Source organism: Aricia agestis, chromosome 12 (genome assembly GCF_905147365.1).
Source record: "Aricia agestis chromosome 12, ilAriAges1.1, whole genome shotgun sequence".
Lineage (NCBI taxonomy): Eukaryota > Metazoa > Arthropoda > Insecta > Lepidoptera > Lycaenidae > Aricia > Aricia agestis.
The window spans coordinates 5,264,409-5,286,209 of record NC_056417.1 but is presented as its reverse complement, the minus strand read 5'-3'; the positions used below and the strand labels follow the sequence as shown (position 1 = coordinate 5,286,209).

Genomic DNA, 21,801 nt, shown 5'->3' with positions numbered 1-21,801 from the left:
AGCACTAATATATCTCACCCTCCTCATGTTTCACCAGAGTTGTTGCCGGAGACGAAGCGTAGTTGTCATCTATCGTTTATCGCTACAAATGCAATATTTATTAATTTTGAAAGGTTTTCAAATTTTCTACGCATGGTACGCGCTATAGCTTATATGTTACGATTTTTGCACAATGTTCGTAATAAAAATAATAAACGTACGGATATTTTAAGTACTAATGAAATTATAGAATCTCAAAATTTATTAGCTAAAATATCACAATTAGAATCTTTTCCAGTCGAGTATAATTTATATATAAAAGAAAATAAGGTAAAAGATAATCACTATTTATCAAAACTAAATATTTTCATGGATAGGGATAAAATATTGTGCGTTGGAGGCAGACTAACTAATTCCAATTCATTTTCATATACCAAAAAACATCCTATTTTGTTAGGTAGTAATCATAGTTTCACTAAATTGTTATTTCGCTATGAACATGTTAAATTGTTACACGCAGGTCCTCAAGCGCTATTGTTTAACATACGTGACAATTGGTGGCCGATAGGAGGTAGAAATTTAGCTCGAAAGGTAGTACACGAATGTATTATTTGTAAACGCCTCAGAGGAAAGACTCTCACTCCTCAGATGGGAAATTTACCCACTGAGCGCATAAGTCCTACATATCCATTTTCCAAATGTGGAGTGGATTACGCCGGGCCAATTTTCATGTTAAACCATAAAGGCAGAGGAGCTCGTAAGGTTAAATGCTATATTTGTCTATTTGTATGTTTTGCTACGCGGGCCATACACCTGGAGCTTGTAACCGATCTTACATCGGATGCCTATTTATTAGCTTTAAAACGTTTTATTTCTCGCCGTGGAAAACCATACGAGATATTTTCTGATAACGGGCGTAACTTTGTAGGTCTTATGAACGATTTCGCCAAGTTTTTGTCTAAATGTAGTTCTGATATTAAAGATTATGTTTCTAACGAACAAATTAAATTTCGCTTTATCGTACCTTATGCTGCTCATTTTGGGGGTCTTTGGGAGGCTGGAGTTCGCTCATGCAAGCACCACCTTCGTCGAGTAGTCGGAAATGCGAATCTCACTTATGAGGAATTGAGTACAGTCCTGGCACAGATCGAAGCTGTTCTTAACTCTCGCCCTCTTTCGCCAATGTCAACTGATCCTAATGATTTTTTACCTCTGAGTCCAGCTCATTTTCTTATTGGACGCACCCTAACTTCACCAGCGTGTGAAAACTTGATGGAAGCTAATACTCTACGGCTTACTCGCTATCAAAGAGTGGAGCAGATGAGGCAGCATTTTTGGTCAAGATGGATGAAAGAGTACATCTCGGAGCTTCAATCCCGGACAAAGTGGAAGGCAAACGATGACCATCTTCTACCTAACACATTAGTTGTCATTAAAGACGACAACCTTCCCCCGCTAAAGTGGCACTTGGGCCGAATCGTTAGTCTGATTCCAGGGAAGGACAACATCACTAGAGTTGCTGATATTCGTACGGCATCTGGGATTATCAGGCGAGCATGTACAAAAATTTGCCCTCTGTTTACACCAGACGAGAATAATTGAAAGTCACAACTTTCAAGGCCGGGGCCATGTTCCGGCGTTTATGCGATAGATCCGACGTACACGACCACAGATAATAATTATTGTTCACGAACCTTTCCCGTCCCTTTGACAGCTGCCACCTGTCAGCTGTCACTCTGTCCATGATTCTTGTACAATTTTCAAGCGCACAAGCAAGTTGAATAATTATCGATTGTAATCTTTGTAATACAAAATTCATAAGTCACAAAAGGTTTTTAATTTGCAAATCCATGTTAGGACGACAAAGTTCTTAACAACTACTTTGAAGTGTATTTTTGTGAAATTAAAGGAACATAGAGTATTTCACTGGACTGAAAATAGCAGCCGCCCTTAGAGAAGCAGAAGACCGAACAAAATGGAAGAGCTTAACAACCAAAGTAAAGGAGAACTTTTCCAGGCGCGACCTTCAGTAATGTAGAAAACGACAAAGAAGAAGAGTATTTCAATCGTATGGACGTAATAATAAGCTACCAATATGAACGAAAACAATTAGGGTGGGTTGCACCAGAGGCGTGACTATAGTATAGTTACAGTTATGGTCAAAGTTATGGTTATAGTTAAGACTAACTTAACTTTAGCCTTGACTTTGACCACAGAGATTGACAGATGTCTGTTGCGTTTTGTTTTTTTGTTAAAGCTGTATAGTTTATGGGGCTGAGAGTATAGAAAATGAATTATCCGTAAAGATCGACAGGAAAAATATTCATTATAACAACACTGTGAGCCATGGTAAATTTTCACGAAAAAATTTCGATATAATTTGAGCGGTTATGGTTATCGTTAAATATGGCGTTCATTATAATTGACTTCAAACAAAGATTTGACATTTTTCGTTGTTGTTAAAGTTATTGTTAAAGTTAGTTATACATAGTAAGTTACACCGTGCAACTCACCCTAACAATTACTTTTTGCTAAGTAATTTTTAATATAATATATTTGCTTCTTTCTGTGTCTCAGATAGGAAACAAAGTTTCAAACGTTCTTTGCTTCTGGGTCTTATAGACAAGAAGTAAAGTTTCAAACATTCTTTGCTTCTGGGTCTCAGACAGGAAGCGAAGTTCGAAAGGGCGACTTCCCTTGGGCGCATATTATATCGGTCGTGTCGGGATCAGCCGCGAATTAGGCTGTTGACCCCGGCGGCCATCTGGCAGACGCAGCGGCCAGCGCGTTAGACCGCGGAAGAGCTCTGACGGCTGACCGGGTTCCATTACATTAGCGTATTACCCGATTTAAAATCGGAAGATTTGTTGTAGGGTTGTACTAAATTATGTAATGCTAAGTACTCACATCCAGTTTTGCTTGATAGTTTTACTCCGAATCGAAGGAAATGACATCTATACTAATATTATAAATGCGAAAGTATCTCTGTCTGTCTGTCTGTCTGTCTGTCTGTCTGTCTGTCTGTCTGTCTCGCTTTCACGCCAAAACTACTGAACCGATTGCAATGAAATTTTGTACACAGTTATTCTAGAGTCTGAGAAAGGACATAGGCTACATTTTGATGTGGGAAAATATCTTATTTCCATGAAAATATCGATGAAAATTACTTCGCATTGCGCGTGGCCAGCGCTCATCCCGGGGGTCCTGGGTTCGAGTCCCGCAGGCGGAACAAAAAGTTTTCAATGTTCCTGGGTCTTGGATGTGTATTAAAATAATATTTCAAAAATCTTAAATATATTTTATGTATAATATTATAAAAAATCCAGAAATATATCGACGCGATGCAATGAACATTTTAGTTCTAATACGATTCAACAGATGGCGCTTTTTTTTACTTCGTTGTAACATAGAACTAATCATACTTATTAGTTACCTATTATGTTTTTGTTTATAGTTTTTAATACGTTAGAATATTATGTTTAATAATATTATCACTTGCTATAATAATAATCAATCTATCTTATCTTATAGAACTCCTACTGCATTTCTAAGGAGTTCGAGTGTGTTGTGTTGGCCTATATTCCATCCAGAAAATATATCAATGCAATCAACATTTTAATTCTAATATATGAAAACAGATGGCGCTTTATTTTTTACTTCATTATTATAACAGAACTAATCATACCTACTTTATTATATATTATTGTTTTTATTCATAACTAGCTGTTGCCCGCGACTTATAAATACTGCGAAATATACTGCGAAAGTATCTCTGTCTATCTGTCTGTCTGTCTGCCTGTCTGTCTCGCTTTCACGCCAAAACTACTGAATAGATTGCAATGAAATTTTGTACACAGTTATTCTAGAGTCTGAGAAAGGACATAGGCTACATTTTGATGTGGGAAAATATCTTATTTCCATGAAAATATCGATGAAAATTACTTCGCATTGCGCGTGGCCAGCGCTCACCCCGGGGGTCCTGGGTTCGAGTCCCGCAGGCGGAACAAAAAGTTTTCAATGTTCCTGGGTCTTGGATGTGTATTAAAATAATATTTCAAAAATCTTAAATATATTTTATGTATAATATTATAAAAAATCCAGAAATATATCGACGCGATGCAATGAACATTTTAGTTCTAATACGATTCAACAGATGGCGCTTTTTTTTTTTTACTTCGTTGTAACATAGAACTAATCATACTTATTAGTTGTTATGTTTTTGTTTATAGTTTTTAATACGTTAGAATATTATGTTTAATAATGTTATCACTTGCTATAATAATAATCAATCTATCTTATCTTATAGAACTCCTACTGCATTTCTAAGGAGTTCGAGTGTGTTGTGTTGGCCTATATTCCATCCAGAAAATATATCAATGCAATCAACATTTTAATTCTAATATATGAAAACAGATGGCGCTTTATTTTTTACTTCATTATTATAACAGAACTAATCATACCTACTTTATTATATATTATTGTTTTTATTCATAACTAGCTGTTGCCCGCGACTTCGTCCGCGTGGACTTTAGTTTATAGCGCGCGGTGTCAACAAAATTTGTGTCAAATTTAAAAACTTTTTAAAACCCTGGTAAGTGGTACCCCTCTTAGGGCCGCGCAGCGCGCTACACCGGAATGGCAGCGCTGAAAGTGCTCGCCTCGCCGCTGCCATTCCGGTGTAGCGCGGCCCTTAAGAGGATACAACAGCGGCTAGAGAAATGAAAAAAAAGTACGTGTAATATCTATAGCTGTCTCCCTTACCTCAAGCCTATACCGCAGAACGCGATAGAGACAACTGCAGAAAATCCAGAAAATCAACGATTCGTTGTCCCCTGATTCCTTCTCCAAAACTTAACCGATTTAAGTACTTTTTTCATTAAAGATTAAAAAAAGGCTTGAGCTGTGTTCCTATGTTTTGCTTTTTTTGTATAATCTAGCCAAATCTGTTTTCTGGACGTTTGAACACAGTGGAAAATCTGGCCATTTTTTTGGGTTTTTGAACGTTCATATCTTATTTAATAATTAAATTATGAAAAAAAATGAAACATAGGGACATTGTATTAGTGGCCGTAGATATTCAGGAAAAAAAATATAACTCTACTAGCATTATCCAGGGAGGGAACAGGGGACAACGTTTGTATGGAAAAAAGGGCGGTGTGGAATCCTCTTAATTAATCAAAATACCCAAAAACAGCTGTGCAGTGTGCACATAATCTGTACTAATATTATGAATGCGAAAGTATCTCTGTCTGTCTGTCTGTCTGTCAGTCTCGCTTTCACGCCAAACGCCAAAACTACCGAACCGATTGTAATGAAATTTTGTATACTGATAGTCTAAAGCCTGAGAAAGGACATAGGCTACTTTTTTACTGGAAAAAAGGGTTGTAAGGGTCGTAAATTTGTTTAAAAAATTCATAATAGATGGCGCCGTGCGTCTTCTACATCGCGCTGACGCTTGCTCAAAAGTCTTTCTATAAGAGGTGGTATCATCTTACATTTAATTCTCGATTTTTTTCGATTGTTATATCTATTCTACGGTATTAAATAACTCAGTACTTTATCTGTGCAGGCAGTGACGTAACCTTAATACCAAATTTCACCAACGACTGTTAAAGTTAATGCTCGAATTAGTATCACGTTAGCTGTTTCGTTTTTCATATGAATGAAAGAGAAGACAGGATATTTTAACAAGCTGTTAACACTAACAGACGTTGGTGAAATTGGGGCTAAACCTATCAATGATAAATAGTTTATGGGTAAAGTTGTGTAATTGGGGGGCTAAATAAGCTTTAAAATTTGGCATAATATATAAAGTTTAACATACAAAAATGAAGTACTTATTGTTTGCACACTGCACAGCTGTATTGATTTAATGGGTACCAGGGTTTTTTTATAAAAGCTTTTGACACCAATTTTGTTGACATCGCGCGCTATAAACTGAAGTCCACGCGGACGAAGTCGCGGGCAACAGCTAGTATTTAATAATTAATTCCATCGAGCCGGCTCGAAGCGAGCCTTCGAACCGTCAGTTTTGCGGTCCACACGGTGGTTATTGCTCGATTCGGAGTAAAACTATCGAGCAAAACCGTATGTGAGTACTTAGCATATGAAATGTTTACATTTATGTATGGTATGCGAATGTATATATTATTGTTGTAACTTATAGAAGTGAATGACGCGAAAATCGCAATGTAAAATTTGTAAAATACTTTATTTTAACATCCAGAAAGTGGTTGGTAATTTCAATAGCAACGGCATTTTTTATTTGTCTGAGAAGCGGCAGCCCTATGTTAGCTTTGAGGCTTATGCAATAAAACATTATTGTGATTGGCTATAACACCTATCTGAAATATGAATAAGGTTGTATTAAAATTTACGACTAATTTATGAGATTTAATATGAGTATTCTCGACAGTAATGGCTTCATCTCTATTAGATAGTTCATAAAATATTAAAGGGTTTTACAAATAGTACTAACATCCGGGAAAAGTTGACCTATTTAGGGCAGACATCCTAAATGTTTACTAAAGTACGGCCTCGCCTTAGCGGTTTCATGTTTAGCATGCTAAACGCGAATATAAGACCTAGAAACTAGAGTTGGATGCGCGCCCAACTTGTTTTCGTTGTTATCACAAAAAGTTCGCGAGCTGGTATAAAACAGACGCGTTATTGTCGGAGTGCGGACCAAATCCTCGAATGTTGAACCCTACCTTGACATGTATGAGCGGGCGAGCGGCACAGAAGCTGCACTCGATATGCGAGCAGAGGCGAAACTTATATTTTTTTTTTGGGTGACGGTAGTTATACGCTACTCAAAATAATGTGATAGGAAGGGTGGTGTATGGCCAGCTTCATATAATCGATGTTTCATATATAATTTCATTTCATAACAGAGGAGTATTTTTTGGTTGAGCCTATATCGTGTACATCTAATACGGAAAGGAAATTTTTCTATTTTGACGCTCAATTATTATATTGAAAGCTATGATTGAAAGTACTAGATGACCCGGCGAACTCCGTATCACTCTCCTAATATAAACCCTCCCTGGAATTCCACGAATATTTTAAGACTAAAATTGGGCAAAACGTTTCGCTTGTTCTCGAGTTTAAGCTTGACTGAGGGCCTGTTTCACCACTTTCTGATAAAGTGGCGAATAGGCTATTCACAACTTTTTTGACAGATTATCCATAAGTACTTGATCTGTCAAGTTAAGTGGTGGATAGCCTATTCGGCACTTATCAGGAAGTGGTGAAACAGGCCGTTACATAAAATATTTTTTATTTATCAAGGTTGGCCCTTGCTTATTCGAAGTGTCTCTTCTGTGTCATACTCTCTGTACGGGAGTGCGGCGCGCGCGCATCTCGCACACAAATAGCTGAGTCGAGTACTTCTGAGAACGTTCGGCGCTGGACTGAATTAAGATAAGGTTAATTACGTACCGAACAGAGATTCACAATGATAGATATGCCATAAAAAACGTTGAAATAACGATGTCATGCAATTTTTATTCAGAGTATTTTTTTACAAAATTCTTTCCGAACGTCGATACTAAGGTGCCTACTACCGGTTCGGGAACTAACCCGGCGAGAAGAACCGGCGTAAGAAACTCGCAAAGAACCGGCGTAAGAAACTCGCAAGAGATGCGACTGCTCTTCTTGAATGTTCCTAAAAATATTTTTTTAAATGGTAATCTATTGATCTTACCGCACAATCTCATGCGTAACTTCCGGGTGCTCGGGACATAATTTTTAATCTAAAACATCTTCTATTCTATACTCTATAGCATTCATGGGAAGTGCATTGTAAGGGTAACAGGTGTACGTTAGTACGATAACTTCCTTTAACGAAGGGGAACTACATTTAGACTTATATTACCCCTAACAGGACCTTATGCAGACGACTAAAGGATCATTATCCAAGGAAATTATGGGGAAATACGTGTGAAGTCACGCCTGACCCCATTGCCACAGGTGTCATCCAGATGGCCAAAAAGGTATTTTTAAACTTGTCCCGACTAAATTAGAGAAATGAGTTTAAGAGTAGATAAGGAAGAGTTTTGTATTACTTGTGTGACGTAGAAATCTTCGGAATTTAAATGTGTGCCTATCTTTTCTAACCAAACGTTGCGCTTTTGGTCTAAATAAAATCATGTATATATAAAAAATAAGGTAAAAGCTTTCAAACTCCTCGCAGCAAGCTGAACGGGTGGAACTATAGGATAGGGCTTTTCAACAGGTAAACAATAAATTAAAATCTAAAAAAAAACCTATAAACAAAGGTTGGATATTTAAACTTTACATTCAAGAAGATTATTACAATTAAAAATATGAGTTTGGGTTTTATAGGTCATGGTTACTAATATACTATAACAAAAAAAAAAAAACTGATGAGAAATCGGTGCGAGCCATTGGTGCGGGCATTATTAATAATGATGTTAATTGCATCAGACGCGGTCAGTAGGTGACACTAAACAATTGAGATACAATCATTATTCTTTACATCATCAATTCACTGTCCAAAATGTTTCATTGTCTTCACTTTTCTGCTTGTACGCAGTTAGAGTACCAACTGAACCTTAAAGACTCTTACATAAATCTGCATAAATGCACAGAAATGATAGTTGCATCTTCTATCACAGAACAGTAAAGCTTAAAGCTTATACGGCTTAGCTTTTAAAAGCGAAGAACAATTTTAAGTCATAATTAGATGCATTTTGCGGGATTTTAAATAAGATCTTTAATAATGTAGAGCCTAGCTCTTCTCCTAAATAAAAGTATAAGAACGGATGAATGAATGAAAAGTCATAACTGCATCAAAACAGAACATAGAATAGAATCTAATATATAAAATTCTCGTGTCACAGTTTTCGTTGCCATACTCCTCCGAAACGGCTTGACCGATTTTGATGAAATTTTGTGAGCATATTGAGTAGGTCTGAGAATCGGCCAACATCTATTTTTCATACCAAAAAATATATACATATATGGCAAAACAATGTTTGCCGGGACAGCTAGTATATTATATGAATGCATTGCTCTTGCTATGAATTATGATTAAAAACTACAGAAGAGTAGTAAAACTGAGTAAAAATGGTTCCACGAAATGTACACCTAGATTTGTATTTAGTGAAACTTTTGTACTTCTAGTTTTCGTTGCTTATTTCGATGCTACCTATTTATGTCAGTAACTAAAGATAAGTATATTTGAACGGTCAAATATATGAGAGTTACTATTATAATATGCTGTATTATATTTCGATGATGCATTCCATCAAAATCTGCGTCCATTAATTTCTCGCATGAAAACTGCAAAGCTATTCGCTTTGGTAATTTGTCGAGCGAGCGAACGTTATTGTATGGTAATGCGACCGCTAACTGGTCTAGCTGGACGTATTACCATATCGGTGACCCGCTTTGTGGACGGTGGACATGTTGACACACTCAATGAGCAATGGATAATCGGTCATTATTGGCAGTAGCCAGTACTATAAGTCTCCTCTAGTTCTTGGAAATCAGCGATACCAAGGAGGAAAATTAGGAATTACGGTTAATCTTCTCGAATTTTTGATTAAACTTCAACCTTCCTGTAAAAGTAGTCAGGACTCAGGCCTTAGTTTATCCATAGGCAGGCAGACTTCATTTGGGCGGGTTTTGTCAAGATAACGATTCGCATTGATTCAACCTACGATTCCTACGAATAATAAAAACTAAGGAAAAGTAACTCCGTCAAAAAACATGCTCCACAATACTTGTCAAAAAAGTGTACCTTAGGTACACATTTCAATACATTTGCAATATACCTACTACCTAGACCTTGAGCGGTACTAGGCTGACGTTACATGACAGATCAAAAGGAACCTTTAAAACGGTAATAGTATGGGAGTTATGATTCCTTAGTTTTTATTATTCGTAGGATTCAACCAAATTATAATCTAGATCCGGTAACTGTTTATGAATCTAATTTCCTGATTGTAATAAACCTAAGATATCTTTTTATAGCTAAAGCACGATAAGAATTAAGAAGTGTGATTTAAAAAATAAAAAATAATCAAAGGAAGCCATATTTAAAACCAACGCCTTTGACGAATAGGAAAAAATTCTTTGATTAATCAAAATCGTGTAATCGGTCGAAGAATTTCGACTGACATTGTCTCTTTGACAACCTCATAGGCAAGTGTGCCGCAGCCAGTTCTGTTGGTATTGTTCTCGACCCACTGAACAAGATAAACTCTACATTTTACTTTCGGAAGTTTTCCTTTTATTCGACTTGAACTTGAAAGAAATTGATACAAAAAAAAAACAATATTTTTTAATTACGCGAGTGTGTTGAGTGACTTTAACGAACTTGAAACTTTTAAATAAAACTTTAACGACAGACTCTCTCAGCGAAGGATCAAAGTGAATTCCCGTGGAAAAAAGTCTACATCTCTAATGAAAACGAAATGGCGGCTCAAAACAAAAGCAAAGAATATTAATTAGTGAAGTGCGTAGTTACGGCACGGGCGGGCGCGGCCTCTGAACACTCACTGTTTACAAAAATAACCCATTCAAAATATTAACCACTGCTCATATGCAGGGTTGCCAACATCAATATTTGAGCGGGGAAAATTTTAATTTGTTTATAGCAGAACTTTAAATTTAGAAAAATAGTTCGGGAAAAAAAATTAGTGATCTCTATCTTATGGTAAAGTCACTATTTCTCATCATAATCACACCCAACTTTTGAGCATTTTTTCAACTTAACTAAGGGTATGGCTTAGGACCTACGACATTTCCCTAAATATTAGGTTGGGGAAAAAGTTTATATAAATATAAAAATTCAAAAGGTTTTTTTTTATAAAGTTTATTTACAATTGACTCAAGTATATGGGTGCCATTTTGTTCCATAACTTGTTGCCATCTTGTTGGTAGGGACGTGATCCCATTGCTATAAAAATTTTGGGGCTTCTGATGAAAAAACTGCGATAAGTGGTTTTGGCAGTCCTCTTGTGATGTCAACCTGAGTCCTGACACTGCTTAAGGAATTCTGCAGCGACCGAAACAGGTGGAAATCTGAAGGTGCAAGGTCAGGACTATATGGCGAATGCATTAACACCTCCCAGCCAAACTCCCGTAATTTGTGCTGAGTGGCTAAAGATGTGTGAGGTCTAGCGTTATCATGGTGAGAAACCATGATTATTAATGAAAAACCATGTTAATTAATTCCGGCCGCTTTCTCTCAACTTCTTGCTTTAGTCTCATCAGTTGTTCACAGTACAGTTCAGAATCGATGGTCCTGCCTGGCGGTAACAGCTCATAATGAATAATGCCCTTCCAATCCCACCACACACACAGCATCACCTTGTTGCGAGTTAACCCGACCTATTATAGACCTATAACATTCGAAAATGGAATCATAATGAAAACACCATTAACTGTCTGGGAGCGCGCTCAAACAGGAAATTGGTAGAGACGTGTTAAAGGACTCTATACATAGAGTTCAATTCAATTACTGTATGAAAACCAGTTCAGTTTGTTTTATTTGAAACCTGACAGGACCTACTTAAAGCGTAGTCTTTTGTATACATATAATATGGTTACTATTTTATTCGAATAATACATAATATAATTATTGTAGAGATCCTAAAACATGCATTTAGAATTTTAGAACATCTAGATATTTATAATATAATCAAACTTTTAATTTCCTTCTTTCTGGTGAAGTATTTTTGTAACAGGATACGTAAAGTTTTATGAAAAATTAGTCTCACGATAAGAACTAACCGATTACCCTACAGTTGGCTCCTCTCCAGTCAACTCTTTAAAAAAATATAATGAAAATGTACGCAAATTGAGAAATAAATAATAAAAGGCAATATATCATTCGCGTTATATCATAAGATATTATGTAGTATCCAATTGCAAATACGTTGTATAATTTGGTTCTACAAAATCGTAAATCCCTAAGAAAAATACAGGGGTTTTTTAGGAGTACATTCGTTTGCAATGCGAATCGAAATGATTGATCGTAAATGAGTAGCCACCCTAGTACTCAAAAATATAGACCTGCTGGCGTAGCATGGTCACCATAGAGAAACGGTTTCTTTCTACGGAAGAATAGACAAAGTGACAGTTAGACAATGGAAATCCGCAATTTTGTCGATAAAATCTGTCAGTATTTCGATCCTTTCCCATGTCTGCTGTTGTTATGCTAGCCCTGCAGGGTGTTAAATACTTCTTTGATAGATATCCAAGACGAATTAAGCTAAATACTTGACTCGCATCCTCAACATTTCAAGCTGTCTCTGCTCTCTCTCTCTCTCTTAAATTTATACTCTCATTTTAAGTACCGCTTAAATTTTATCCTACGTGTATAGTGAGGCGGTAAGCAGCGTAACAAATCACAGGTGTTCAGGGTCGCTGGAGCACCGACAGCCCTTTAAAGGTTACCCGCTGTTGACAAAACCAGATTCACAATATGCCTTATTATTGTTCTATTACTGTTGCTGTGTATATCCCACGCGAAACATAAAGGACCTCTTCAGCTCTGAATTTATGTATATTGTATGGGCAGTATAGGCCATGGCCTATGGGCGGCAGCGTCCTATGGCGTCCTAAGTTGGCGGCAGAGTTCGTACATACGGGCGGCAAAATTAAAGTAGCCTTTATAGTCATAAAATAAAATATTATAATTATAAACCAGTCCTTGTACCTCTTAATCATTATAGATAGCAACCATCGTACGAACTACAACCTCATATTTGGAATTTGGTGGGTAAAAATTTAAGATACATTTTTGGAATGGGATAGGTATGAACACTATGAAGGCCAAAAAATTTACAACTTCTAGAAAATTTGAAATATAAAGAAAAGAATTGATGTAAAGTCCTACCATTGTATACCAATTTAACTTTGACCCTCTTTCTACTGTGATGCAGAGCTCCCTTCAGACTGTATGGTTTGGTTTGCTTCCATTATTTATAATTAAAATCTCCTAGATTTTAATTATAATTAGATACAGCATATGAAAAAAAATTAAGCAATTGTGAAGTCTCTATATTTTCTAGCATTATATTATGGCTATATGGTGCTATGGTTTTAACAATAGTAAGAAGCTATTTCATGAATGGCATTCCTGCCTCAGAAATTTTCAATTTTCTTAAAAAAATGAATTGCTTACTTTACTTTGCTTCGACATTGTTAATTTGTGGCTCGCGTGTGGACAATCGCGTGGAGAAATGTTATGGTCGTTTTATTTAGATGTGTAATTTTATTTCTGTTGCAATTATTTCTATAAATTGTATAAAATTTCGTCCACAAGAACCCAGGAAGTTGTATTTTTAGCGGTACAAAGTTTTAGTAAAGAATTTAGACTTTATTCTTAAATTCTTACTACTACGCCAATTTACTACCTATTAATTTGGTGACAAATTGGTACCAATAAAGTCGTCTAAATTGCATACTGATGTCAAAGTCCTTGATTGTCCTTGAGTGGCTTTTACTCTGGTGGCAAAATGAGCAGCTTACCTTGGGAGACGCGCGGCGTCGTCGGCTCACATTATAGCGGCGCGGCGCCCGGCGCGGTCCTGCAACCAGGAAATGCATTTCGATTAGTTGTAACGTCGTTTACATCAGGCTTAAATGTCCCATTTGTTTTAATACAGATGCTGTCGCTTTGATGGTATCAAGTTTATATTACTTTATTTATGTACACAAAAAAAAAAACAGAGCCTTGGAATTAGAAATATGTTTAATGTACGTTTTTTATACTGTAGCAATAAGCATTAATATTTTGTACTTTATTACAGCGTAAGTACACGTTGGTATTACTAACTAGTACTAACAACTAATACGTTAGTAGCTAGCGACTAGCGTTACTAACTAGCTATTTGAATTATTTTAGTACCTACTAGGTACGTACTAAAATTTTAATGGATATTTAACAATGCAATCACCATAAATGTCATTAGTATAATCAAAGTATAATTAACTGAGGAACTAGGAACATTATGTGGTTTATTTTTGTATAAACTAGGTTACCTAATTAATTTACAAATAGATTGAATGCTTATTATTTTCGTAAAAAAATAAATACAAAAAATCTATGCAGGTACAGATTCGAGTAGGCCTTGGGCAACCAGTAGTCACCGCTTGAATAGAAATGATAAGCAAACAATATCTAAAAAGTGAAACACGACCCAAATGCTAACCATTTACTTTTTAAATCTTTAAAGTTGGTCTAGCGTGGGAAGTGTAAGTCGGTAACAAACTTTACAAACATATTTATTTAATTTTTTTTTTCAATTAATACTTATGTGCGCGACTTTACTTTCGAGTTTAATAAAGTATTAAAAAAAATTAGTTTTATTTAAGTATAATAAGTAAAACAGTATAAGTTCATAATAAATAATGTGTGTAGCTTTAAAATCTGTGTCTATTGAATATCGAAAATAAATAACATAATTTATGTACTTAAAATTGCCGATAAATGTTTAAATTAATAGTAATTTAAATTATTGTATGCACAATGAGCATAATATTAATTAATAAGCAACGCCAAAAGAATTTCAATGTAATATGAAACATAAAATATTTCGAATTTAGTACAGTTTACAATTATTGATAAATTGCAATCAGGTATTTTAAGGCCGACAAGACAAAACCTGTAACCTGTAAAATAATTACTGTATTATACCAACAGGTTCTAGACGTGTTCTACTTACGTGATATACTGTGCAAGAGAAGATTTCTCAAATAAATTATTAAAGTTTATTCAGTTCCTGTCTGCTGTGCCACAGACACACAGACAAGATTTTTCTGGAACGCTTTCTATTTACTGCGAGCGTTTGACTTCTATAAAATGCAAGACTTAACTGCTTCAAATTAAACGTATCCATACTAATATTATAGTGCGAAAGTGTGTCTGTCTGTCTGTCTCTTCACGCCCAAACAGTAGAACCGATTTGGCTGAAATTTGGTAAGAATAATATACAGGATATAACAAAACTAAGTGATAATACTTTAGGGTGTTTTTTTTTTTTTTTTTATTAAATAAGGGGGCAAACGAGCAAACGGGTCACCTGATGGTAAGCAACTACCGCCGCCCATGGACACTCGCAACATCAGAAGAGCTGCAGGTGCGTTGCCGGCCTTTTAAGAGGGTATACGCTCTTTTCTTAAAGGTTTGCAGGTCGTATCGGTCCGGAAATACTGCTGGTGACAGTTCATTCCAGAGTTTTACAGTGCGCGGCAGAAAGTTACGCGAAAAACGCACTGTGGAAGACTGCCACTCATCAAGGTGATGAGGATGGTATGTTCTTCGCGTGGGACGATAGCGAAAAGTTGCAGGTGGTATGATTCCGAACAATTCCTCAGAGCACTCCCCGTGATACAACCGATAGAGGATGCAGAGTGAAGCAACATCTCGGCGTAATTCCAGGGGGTCCAAGCTGTTTGAAACACTATGGGTGTGTACGTGTTCTTGTAGAGAGTTCACTGTGAAAGTAGTAGCGCTGAAAGACCAAATTTTTTTTCACATTTGTATGGGCAGGCGCCCCAGCGTAACGAGTCTCCCCATACAAAAGTGAAAAAATTTGGTCTTTCAGCGCTGCTTCTTTCACAGTAAACTCTCTACAAGGAACAAGTACACACCCTAAAGTTACTTAGTTTTGTTACAGCTTGTATATAGGACTTTGGGTCTCGACTCTCGGGAAAGCACGTTTACAGCCTGTCTACAGCACGTTTGAGAAATAGAATAGACAAAGTGACAGATTGGGAATTAATGTAAGTTTGTCCCTAAAATATCCAGCGTTTCTTTTATTTTCACTCTGGCCATACTAGCCACGATGTAGCATAAAACATCTTGCCAGTCAAAATCATTATATTAATTCATACTCCTAAAATAGACTCGTAAATTGATGCAGGTGGCATACAAACTGACAAAATGTGTGTCGAGTTATAAAAAATAATGTAATGTAACATTGTTAGAAGTGAGAAAAGACAGGTAAGAAAGTGGTTCGGCAAAGCTTAAGCATCCATCACATTTACCCGTCATGTGACCTACTATAGCGACATTTGACTCCCAAATGGGCCTAACTGCAGCACTCGGAAACGAATATTAATTATTACTAACTGTAGTTTAATGAAGATTGTGACAAAAGCTCTATACATTATCTTTATCTGTCAAACTCTTCATTGAATTGAAGTTTAATCCTCATTAAATGTCTCTGCGTGCGGCAGTACCTAAGTAATTATGAATTTACGTCTGCACTCAGTACCATCTTATCATCTAATACATATGCTTATAACTTGGTTATTATTTAAGTCTATTACATAATTTTATTAAGTATATTTACGTAAAGAACACGAAAAGATGAAAATAATGTAGCAGAAACATTCCAACCAAGAGCACAAAATAAGAAAATTACATATTTTGAAACGTTAAACACCTTAATGAATAAAAAGTTCATGGAAAACTAAAAAATCTTTTATTATTTCGTTTGTAAATAATATTTACCTAGGTTCTTCTTAACTAAGTCTATTCTAATACGAGCCCATTCTAGCTGTCCTAAAAGCATTCTACGAAACTTTTTATGTCTTTCTGCGTATCGAAAGTGTGTGATCGAACCTTAACATATTCAAGGTCACAGGTGTTAGTCGGATAGTGTGGAAGTTGTTGTGCTTGTAGTTGTCTCATTAACGTCTCATTAAAATGATTTATACGAGAAATTATTTTATATTGATTGGAATATATTCGTCGAAGATCGACTTTTTTATTCTTTTTATTTGTTGAGTCTGCTTTAGATCTAAAACTATGGTTTTTACTTTTTATTGTGCAGTCAGCACTTAATATTAATAACTTTGTAATAAAGTTGTAAATGAAGACTGCGCCTAACTTTTCAATAATTTAAGTACTTAATATTTATTTATGAGAAATGGTTTATTTATGAGTTATAACAGATTCACCAATCACTAGAAGAGATCAAAATATTAGGTCATTGATTAACTAGGTTTAATCACTGATTAAAGGTGTTTATTGCGACTTTGTAACTAGCTATTTCAAAACACAAAAGATTCGAGTACAAAGAGATGGCCATAGACAAAGACTTGCCAACATTAGTATGGATTGTAAACAGCCGACACCGACTCCGAGAATCACTGAAGATAAGCCATAGGAGACACAATCTTAAACAAAGCAGGCAGCTCGCCATTGGTAACTCATCGTAACAATAAACAAATGTAGTCATTTGTTAGCTACCAAAATAATTTAACAATTAAAAAAACATTATACCTAAGTATCATCATATTTTCTATATTGTGTCTTATCAGTTATCAGTTATCACTTATCAAGTTGTCACACTAGCGAGTTGAGAGCTAAATATGGAAAGCGGGACAAAGCGCGACAGCTCGGCGCAGTGTGTTCGCTACTTGTATGTAGTGAAGTCTATGATAATTATAATAAAATAATACAATATTAGAGAAGTTGATCATGGGCAGATAGCCTACGTAATTTGGTTGCGTTAGGTCAAACCCATCGACAGATCACTAAATATTCGTATGAAACGCGGATAGACGCAAACTCCCTGCGAACCCACATACCCACATTGCAGCGTGTTCGTCAAGCACACGTTGCTTAGCGGCGAGCTTGCTTTAGAATTGCCCGCTTTCCATTCGCTCGCAACTCGCTGGTTTGATAAGACCCTCATACTAAAAATCATATTGGCAAATGTGATATCAGAGTTATCAGATACAGCTGCTCATCAGCTATTTTACACTCAGATATTAGTGATCGAAGCTCAGACCCAATCAATGTCATCCAAGTATCATGTTGAATGTAGCCGTCGGTGGAAATGAAAACACGCTGGCATCATTTGAATTATGGATTGTAATTTGTACATCACAATTATTCACATACTACTCAGTGTTTTCAATAACTCAATCCTCAATCCTTACTTATAATTGCGAAAGTTTTGACTTCCTGTTTGTCTGTCTGTCACCCAATCACGCTATTAATTAAATTTGGTACGGAGATACTTTGAAAGACGGATTATATACGATTATAGACGTATTATAGTTTTGATTTCGAAAAATGTAGACGTACGATTTCCGCGCAATAACCTATTCCATACATTCGTCAAGTTTGAAGTTGACAGTCTCTACCATAGACATAATATAATTATGTCTATGGTCTCTACCATAGACATAATATAATGTCTCTACCATCATGGTTTAACAAGAAAAACAGTACAATAATTAAAATCTTAGGAATTTAAACGAAGAGATTAATTGGGTTACGAAATCACATGATTGTGTCGTGATTTAGAAACGCGAAAGTTGTGAGCATGTGTGCGCAACTGATTCAAGTGAAACTGAAATTGTTAGTTATGACTTATGGGAACCTCAAAAACCGCAGCGGCGCGGCGTACCGACCGCGACAATAACTACAGAGGGGTTCCCAACCTTTTTCAGCCTGCGGCGATTCACTTAGAACTTAATATTTTTTCACGGCGCCCTAGTCTGCCTAGCTATTACAAAAAGATACTTAAGTACATAAATAAACACCTTTAATGATTATAGTTAGGTTAAGCGAGTAAATAATTGTTCGACTAAATATGTACCATGAAGTTCCTACATAAGGAGGATGCATGCATGATAGTTGCAGGAGCTGCCACATAATATGAAACAAATTTTTAATCATTTGCCTGCTTTTTATAATTTATATTATAATTTAATCTTAATATAATATTTGTGGTTATGGATAATGATGGAGGATCGGCTCACGGCGCCCCTCTTGCCTTTTCACGGCGCTACAGGGCGCCGCGACGCACAGTTTGGGAACCCCTGTACTAACTAGTGCTAATGTTATTGGTATAATTGCTGAACCTATTTTGCTAAAAATGGGTACGGAGATACCTTGAATCCCGGGAAATAACAAAGGGTACTTTTTATCCCGGAAGAATGGCCTGTGTGGTGTTATCATCCTATGCCCTTTCACGGGACTCGGAAAATTGGTTCAGTGGTTTGGGTGTGAAGAGGTAACAGACAGACAGACAGAGAGATTCACTTTTGCAATTATAATGTATGGATTAATGGATAATTATTATGATATTTGGTAAACATTGTAAGTATAGAATTATAATATAATTCTAATATAAATTAATTCAGTCAATAGTATTGATAAACAATAATAATTTGACAGGTAATTACGGCCGATGGGAGTAACGAACGTGATTAAACGTTTGTTTAACTTTAGTTATTGTATTATGATAATTAATTCACTCCCCAGTGGGATGATTGATTATATTTAATGATTAATTCTGGTTGGCGTATTTCAATAGGACTTGGAGTTGACTTTAGTTTGGTATTAAGTCGACCTACTAAAAAGGAGGCAAAAACTGTAATAAGGTACGCGACAATAAAATAAAATATTTAAAAAAAGGTACTGTCACAGATATATCGAAAGTATACAATAAAGAGGTCACAAAGCAATAATATAGTAGTAACACATCAGGCGTCATTCTCACAACCAAGGTGAATATAATATCTGTGATTTAATATCCCCCAAACCTACAAGCTCAAACTGTCAAGCAGTCAAGACTTTAGATACATTACATAGATACCTAAATTTAATCCCTTAAATGCCAAAGAAATATACACACAGACATTAAAAAACATAGCCCTCCCAGTAAAGCCGGGAAAAACATGGCAAAGTTCATGAAACTGTCGTGTCTTGGCCATGTCAAAATAAAAGAATGTAGAGTTATTGATTACAGTTGTTTCCCAGGCACGGGGCGAAAGCAAAACACGGAGATTGTTTCTAAACATTGTGTGCAAATCGCTACACACATACACACACACAAATATGCAAATACTATTGTTATTAACTTCCCACAAGCTCAATAGGTGCTCAATAAACCAAATTCGGTGTTGAATGCCGCTACCTTTACACTTTTTTACGACTTCTATGTAAATATTTTAACACCTTTAAGCAACTATGTATTAACCTGCTAACTTTGTATTGGAAAAATATCTAAATATTAATTTTTCTTTATAACGTTAAAAAAACTCTATCGAAAACTAATAATATCTATAACTAATTGACTATATTTACAATTTTTTATTTCAGTATGGTTGATATGCGTTTAAGTTTTGGAGTCATGTCCTTATTACCACTAAACATACTTTAAACTTCTTCATTAATTTATTGGCTTAACCAAAGAAGGGTAACTGTGCTTTAAATATTCCTGATAAGCAGTTTTGGAGTAACGTCGATAGACGCTGCAAGATATCGACATCATTGTATGGAAATACTCAACTAGGTCGAAGGCATATCTAAGTATTCCTAGAAGAAACACCGATACATCCTTAGAAGGCGAAGTCGAAAATAAATATAAAATAAGATATTAATTCATAGTACATGAGAGCTTTACTTATTTTAGTATCAAGTAACAAAAAATGCGCGGTTATTCAGGTATAGAACCTATAATGTACATAGTAAGTTTTTTTTTATCCAATACACTTTTCATAAATATTTTTACAGCTGTTTCCGAGAAACCTATTTTATAAATTATTTTATTAATTAAATAAGTAAATTTTATTGTTAATTATATTAATTATTGTCATATTCAAGTATAACATCTGCATACATTCTTTTTGTTTGTTTAGAATTAAATACTGAAATAAAACTTAAATACTGTTTATACTTTTCATCAAAATTACTAAATCATAAAAAGTTTTTTCTTTCGTATAATGTTATTCCCTGTTGGCCAGTCGTGATCATGTGTGAGAGTGCCATTATCACGTTCTGGTCATACTGCACTTGGTCACTGATTGGTATTGCCATCAATATTGTTTTTGCGCATCATTTGTGACTGTACTACTAAAACAGTCTTACATACATGCATAATTATGTAAAAGTAGCAGAAACTTTTAGAAATCAATTAAAGTTAGGTAAATTACTGCGATTTTTTTGTGATTATGTTTTGTAAAGGTTACCTTTGGACTTGGGTACAAAAGCTTACTGACTACTTGCAAAATTAGGACACATAGGACACCAGTGTTTATTTTCATTATCTCATCTTTTATTATCTGACTTATTAGGATTAGCGAAAGATAAATCTGGTCGCCGCGCTGGTCACATTATGTAAATATTAGTAGAATTGCAACACATATTTACTTTTCACTACTAGATTCTGGTAATTTTTAAAATGATTTTGTCTCTAACAAACACACAAACTTTTATTACATGTTAAAGTTCTTTTACCTATTCTATATTATATCTAACTCAATCTTTGTATTATAAAAAAAAAACTAAAACCCACCTTCCATTTCGAAAACCATAACTAAATCCACTTTATCTTCGTGTTCAACTTCACAGAGTTATCGTGAGAGTAAAAAGTTTTATGTTCGTATAAAAATAAACCGCACACACAACCGACCGACACATCCATTACAACTGAATCTAATGGTTATACTGTGGTTAAAAAAATATGCGAAGCGCGGTGTGTGGCGGAGTAATCTCTAGTTAATTAATTGATAACCAGCTGAGAGTTAGAGTTCAAGTGATAAACAAATCATAATTGAAAAAGTTGGCAGCGGGCGCCTTTTTAAATTGCGCTATCTTCACAGATTTTTTGTTGTTATAATTTTTTCTACTGTTTTAATTTGGCTATCGTTTAATACTTATTAGCATGCAGTTAGTAATTAATGAATTAAAATTACTATGACATGGCAGTGAACATCGTCGCGCGATGGAACGGAAAACAAAAATCTACAAAATATAGAGTTGCCAAAAAAGGTAGAACTCGTATGAACTTTATTATGTATTTTGATGAAACATACATT

The 21,801-nt window shown here is 35.4% G+C and overlaps 1 protein-coding gene across 3 annotated transcripts in view; it reads right to left on the bottom strand.

The window, feature by feature from the left end:
* The window catches only part of LOC121732321, a 60,538-nt gene that overhangs the window by 9,870 nt on the left and 28,867 nt on the right, over positions 1 to 21,801 (bottom strand). For 2 of the 3 annotated variants that reach the window (XM_042122169.1, XM_042122170.1), the window contains one exon: positions 13,486 to 13,544. Coding sequence is in view for 1 of the 3 variants with exons in the window: in XM_042122168.1 (XP_041978102.1) it covers positions 13,486 to 13,544; positions 21,279 to 21,297 (78 nt within the window). In the remaining 2 variants the exon portion in view is untranslated. Of the gene's footprint in view, positions 1 to 13,485; positions 13,545 to 21,278; positions 21,421 to 21,801 lie in introns of those variants that run through there. The other variant, XM_042122168.1, reaches the window with a different exon arrangement.